The sequence below is a fragment of the Amblyomma mixtum genome, chromosome 10 (genome assembly GCF_055824585.1).
Source record: "Amblyomma mixtum isolate Tamu chromosome 10, ASM5582458v1, whole genome shotgun sequence".
Taxonomy (NCBI): Eukaryota; Metazoa; Arthropoda; class Arachnida; order Ixodida; family Ixodidae; genus Amblyomma; species Amblyomma mixtum.
In genome coordinates, this window is record NC_143021.1 from 131,456,130 (window position 1) to 131,461,952 (window position 5,823).

A 5,823-nucleotide genomic window follows, 5' to 3' on the forward strand; every position below is an offset into this window, starting at 1 on the left:
TGATGTGCAACCACCTCCAGCCGGCTACGCCTTCATCTACAAACGCCCTTGTGGGTTTAAGCAATTGAATGGCTGTCCCCATGGCTGACACCAGTAGGACCGCTTGTAAGGCAGGATTCAAGCGAGACAGCAGCACTGGCCATTGCTGTGAGGTGCGGGAATGGGAATTTTTGTTTGTACATTATTTGCTTGCTTTGGAGGAATTTTAGGTGGCATGAATAGTCGATGTCTTTTATGTAATGAATGCATTTTTTAGCCACTTTCAGAACAATTTGTTGCTCAGGCTGTTAAAATATGCTCGCGCTGCCAGGGAAGGGCGGATTTTTTTCTCACTATTTTGGTTTGAGCCAAATGACTGGACATAAGTTCTTTGTACAGAGCTGTCCAATGTCTGTGCTCATTGAGGATTGTAAAAAATTCGTTATTAGACGTGTGCCCACCAAGATGCTTATATTAGGAAATTTTTGGTTCTTTCTTTTTTTTGCAGGGATGCAGCTTTGCTTGTCACATCATGAATTAGAAGAGACCATCATCGTGAGCAGCTGGAGGCTACCAGAAGATAAGCATATTTTAGACGTGCTAAATTGTTCAGGCAAATGTTGAGAGTACTTTAAATTTGTAGTTTTCCAGTGCAACGGTGCATGACCAAAGAAGGGAAGAAGGATACTTGAAGAAAACAGCGCAGCAACAGGGATAAGAGAGAAGATGAGACAGGTGCTGACTAGCAACTGAAGGTTTATTGAAAAGGAATGCATAAAATATACTCTCTTCGCAACCAAGAGCGTGCATGAGCTGCGCAAACAACACTGATAACCTGTCAACTTCAGTCATGGTGGTCAGGATACAATAGTTCACAATCATTAACAAGGACGGATGGCCGTTCATGGCTGTGAACTGTTGAATCTTGACCACCATGACTGAAGTTGATAGCTTATCAGTGTTGTTCGCGCAGCTCATGCACGCTCTTGGTTCCACTTCACGAAGCGTGCCTTACATGCTAGCACGTGTGTTGTCAACAGGCGCACGGCACACCGCGACCTCCCGGCGCACCCAACGGATCAACAAAGAAACGACGTCGTGACGTCGTTTGTCGAGAGTAACGAAGCCAAGCCGTAGCCACGCGCCAATAGCGAAGCGAAGCCATAGCCACGCCGCAAAAACGAAACCAAAACATCGAGCAACTTCGAAAATTTTTGTTCGGATCCGCAAATAGTACGAGGCGGAAATTTAGGACGCTAATTATGGGAAAAAAACCTCGTATTATACGCAGGTTTTTACGGTACCTTTGATGTGCATTTTGGTGTAAGGACATGAACTCTAACTATACCTAATTCACAGAACTGGCCCCAGCAATGACATCCATCAATGGGGCTAGTGACAGTGGGCCAGACGAGTTTGGTGAGCGAACCTTCTTGTGATGCATGCCATTTTTTATTTTTCATAATCAAATCGGCCTAAGAAAATGTTCACTGCAAACAAAGGATTGTCCAATGAGCGCCTGTTAACCCTGTCCTGTGCCACTTGAGGGCGCCTTATCCCCTGAAACTTCTACTCTCATCCTTCCACCATCTCTGCTGTGCCCCTAACTTTGACTGTATGTGCTACATTGACCTTTCTTGAAATTGGTTACATACCCTTCCCAGGCCCCATTTCTTTCTGTACTTTTTATCTCTACTTTGTGTGGCTCTCCTACTCTACTGTGTGATTACATCTATACCTTTCAATAGCTTGCCGTCCTGCCTTCAGTTGCATTTCAAGCCTTTTCATTAAGCTTCATGTTTCTTTCCCATAGTTATCTAATAATTAAAAGCTTTTTAATTGATTGACATCCCCTTTCTTGTGAATTAACAAAATATATTAGCATTATTCTGGTCGTCTGGTACATTCAAAGTTGTTAGGCGTTGTACCGTGTACAGGTTGAAAAGTTTTCTGGCACAGTGTTCCTGCTGTCCTTCAGCAGATGCGCAGTTAATTGAACCTGACGTCTTTTTTTTTTCTTTTTGCATTGCCTATGAGGCTTGCTGTACTGTCCCTTTCATTTTTGGCAGGATATGCGATTTTTCTGAACTGCTCTCGCTCCGCAGTGTTCTGCTGTGTCTTTAAGGCTCGTTTATGGGGGTTCAACGTCCCAAAGCGACTCGGGCTATGAGGGACGTGGTAGTGGAGGGCTCCGGAAATTTCGACCAGCTGAGGTTCTTTTACGTGCACTGACATCGCACAGCACACGGGCCCCTGGAACTTCGCCTCCATCGAAATTCCATTGCCGCAGCTGGATCGAACTCTCGTCATTTGGGTCAGCAGCCAAGCGTTATAACCACTGAGCCACTGCGGCCACGGTTGTCACTTGTCACTTAGTCCTGATTATTTCACCAGTTATCTTTTTAGCCATCAGTGTTAGTGTAGTTTGAAAGGGTGTGCGCTAAAAAAGACGTACACAGGGAAAAGATAGAGACGACAGGAAAGAAGCGCAACTTCCAACTTTAATGACAACAAAAGAAGCCTGGCGCACATATATATCCGCTGATAAAGAGATATGAGCTGCGTGATGGAGCGTGACCCCATCAACCAAACATAAGACAGCGCAAAAAATGCATATCTAAGTGACATTAAAAGAAACCCAAGAAAGTGAACATATCAAACACCTGCCGAGGTAAGGTAAAAAAGTGGGATTCGTATCGGCTGACAACAATGCATAACAACATGGGAAAACAGAGCTGTATGAAAGATGACACTGAAAAAGAGGATAACACCATAAAAAAGGCTAACAACATGACGAAATTTTTAACAAAGAACAAGTGAAAGATGGAGATAAAAACCGTGTAAAGGGTGGTAAATAAAGGCACATTGGAACATCTAAAAGGACACTAAAACATAGAGAGGCGAACGGGTTAATAGTCTAAATGTACCCATCCAGAAAGGCAAGTTCATTTCTAGACAGGTTAATGGAAGGCGTGCTAACGCACTTGTCTTTCCTGAGGTGAATAAAAAAGGCCTCGATTACTTCTCTTTCTGTCTTGTCCTGAGCCTTAGCTAGAAACTTGGTTTCATTAAACTTGGGGTAGCAGTTCTGGCAGCTGCTGCAGTGTAACGGAAGGTTACCTCCAGACCTGTTCTTCATGGTGACGTGCCTGCGGGCGCACTCATTGAAACATTTCCCGGTTTGACCCACATACACTTTGCCGCACGTCAAGGGAACCTCGTACACAACATTGGCAGTGCATTGTGTGTACACGGTTTGATGCTTGATATTACAGGCCTTCTTAACACGCTTCCTGGTCACCATCGGACATAATTTCGCCAGTTTGCAAGTAGCCGAAAAAACCAGCCTAACCCCGTGACGAGACGCAACTTTCTTTAAATTGTGTGAAAGACCATGCAGGTAAGGTATAACCTGCACAGGTTTCCGTTCTGTTTGATGTTTAGCATGCTCCGAGTTTTTAATTTTTTGCAAAAGGTTTTCAGACATGTTCGTGACCAGATTTGCAGGGTAACCTGCAGCAGAAATTCGGTCGATCTGGCACTGGAAACTTTCACCTATCTTGTGGCCGCAGGATTTTTCTAATGCAGATTTCATGCAAAGAGATACTATGCCAAGCTTTACCAGCTTGGAGTGGGCACTATCATAGGGCAAAAGTGACTTCTTTGAGTGCGGCTGATAAGACCAACACACATGATCATTTGTAAAAATAAGCTGTAAGTCAAGAAACTGGAGTCGATCATGATCTGCTCGTTCATGCGTGAATTTTAGACCCCTCGATGAAGAACAGAAGGTAGTGAGAATTTGGACTACAAGTGTATCAGCAGCACAGTATGAAGGTGCGTTAAGAAGGACAAGATAATCGTCGACGTATCTGAAAATACGTGTTATCCCTGTGTCCTTGAAGCTAGCTTCAAGGCGCCGGTCAAATGACGCCAGAAAAATTCCGCATAAGACCGGTGCGACTGAGGAACCTATACAAATTCCGGCTTTTTGCAAGTAAAACTCATCCTGGAAGCAAATAACAGTGGAATCCAAATAAAACAATAGTAGGTCCAGAAATTTTTCAGTTGTGCACCAGCAGAATTTTGAAACCTGACTTCGCCAAATTCTTCCAAATGTTCACGAACAGCATCCAACAACCCGTCGTGAGGCACAGAGTAAAATAAGTCCTCAACGTCAATTGAAAAACCAGTTGTGGCCGATACCTTGCCTCCCTCCAGTACCTGCACCACTTCCTTTGAGCTTCGAACGCGGTAAGGGTAAGCGCCAGCTATTCTGTCCAGTTGGCACCGAAGGAAGTCACCCACAACTTTTTGCCACGTATCCCTTTCAGACACAATGGCACGTTGTGGACAAGCAGGCTTATGCGTTTTACCTGAAAAGAATATTTCGAGGCATCCGGTCTCAGCTCCTTTGACCACCTTGGAGCATCCTAAACATCAAACAGAACGGAAACCTGTGCAGGTTATACCTTACCTGCATGGTCTTTCACACAATTTAAAGAAAGTTGCGTCTCGTCACGGGGTTAGGCTAGTTTTTTCGGCTACTTGCAAACTGGCGAAATTATGTCCGATGGTGACCAGGAAGCGTGTTAAGAAGGCCTGTAATATCAAGCATCAAACCGTGTACACACAATGCACTGCCAATGTTGTGTACGAGATTCCCTTGACGTGTGGCAAAGTGTATGTGGGTCAAACCGGGAAATGTTTCAATGAGCGCGCCCGCAGGCACAACGTCACCATGAAGAACAGGTCTGGAGGTAACCTTCCGTTACACTGCAGCAGTTGCCAGAACTGCTACCCCAAGTTTAATGAAACCAAGTTTCTAGCTAAGGCTCAGGACAAGACAGAAAGAGCAGTAATCGAGGCCTTTTTTATTCACCTCAGGAAAGACAAGTGCGTTAGCACGCCTTCCATTAACCTGTATAGAAATGAACTTGCCTTTCTGGATGGGTACATCTTGACCACCTGAGCTCTCCTTGATCCGTGACTAATGTAACCCAGCCAGACTGACCACGTGTTCTTTCTGGCGCAGCGTAAAACTGAAATAAGATACATTGTTTCCGCCCGTTGTATTAACGTACTTTAATTATGCAGGGCGTCCCATTTAAGACACCTCTGTTGGGCCACAGCGCCGAGGGTATTCTCGATTTCAAATTCTAAAACTGATGTGGATATTAATTGTAGTGGGCTACACGCCTCTCAATAATTAAAAAACCTAACAATAACAGTTAAAAAGTCAACTATTCAATATTAGTTAACCAGGCTGATAGTTAGCACGTCTTAACCGTATTCTGAATTACTTCACCGCTGGCAATGCTTTGGCGAAAAAAAGGCATTTGTTAACTCAAGAGGCCTATTTTTAACAAGTGTGTAAAGTCTTAGGTGTAACGCCCTGCATTGCCAACCGACGCCAAATTAGGAGGTTGTAGGTTCGGATCCGTCCGGCGGCATGTGGTTGTTTTATTTTTTCCGTTCTAATCAACTATCTTTAAAAGTAACAACCCTATTGCAATGCCACTGACTAACTCCTCAAAATAAAATAGAAATAAATCCCCTATGCTCGATGGTTTCGGTGACTGTTGGCTTCCGTCATGTATAACCACGGAGTCACTCCATTCTACCCTTCGCGCACAGCATCCTCGAAGCGGGCAGGAATGTTCTCATCACATCCCCAGAATACCACCACCATTCGATTCCACCTCAGCCTCTTGCGGGGTCGCCCCACTCTGTATCACACTGCATGGCCTTGCCAAAGCATGCAAGGAACTCCAAAAATACCAAGTCCGAAACCTGAGCGGTGGGAGGCCTCGCAGCCCGGCTCAACGCCTACCATCATCCATC

The 5,823-nt window shown here is 44.8% G+C and overlaps 1 protein-coding gene and 1 pseudogene across 1 annotated transcript in view; one reads left to right on the forward strand and one right to left on the reverse strand.

Moving 5' to 3' along the window:
• The first annotated feature begins 1,332 nt into the window (after nt 1–1,332).
• Nucleotides 1,333–5,823, forward strand: part of LOC149326967 (uncharacterized) — a 116,905-nt gene continuing 112,414 nt past the window's right edge. Inside the window, exon 1 of the mRNA XM_089564742.1 lies at nt 1,333–1,398. Coding sequence (XP_089420868.1) covers nt 1,353–1,398 — 46 coding nt within the window. The 5' untranslated portion in view covers nt 1,333–1,352. The remainder of the gene's footprint in view (nt 1,399–5,823) is intronic.
• Nucleotides 5,646–5,823, reverse strand: part of LOC149326968 (uncharacterized) — a 10,262-nt pseudogene continuing 10,084 nt past the window's right edge.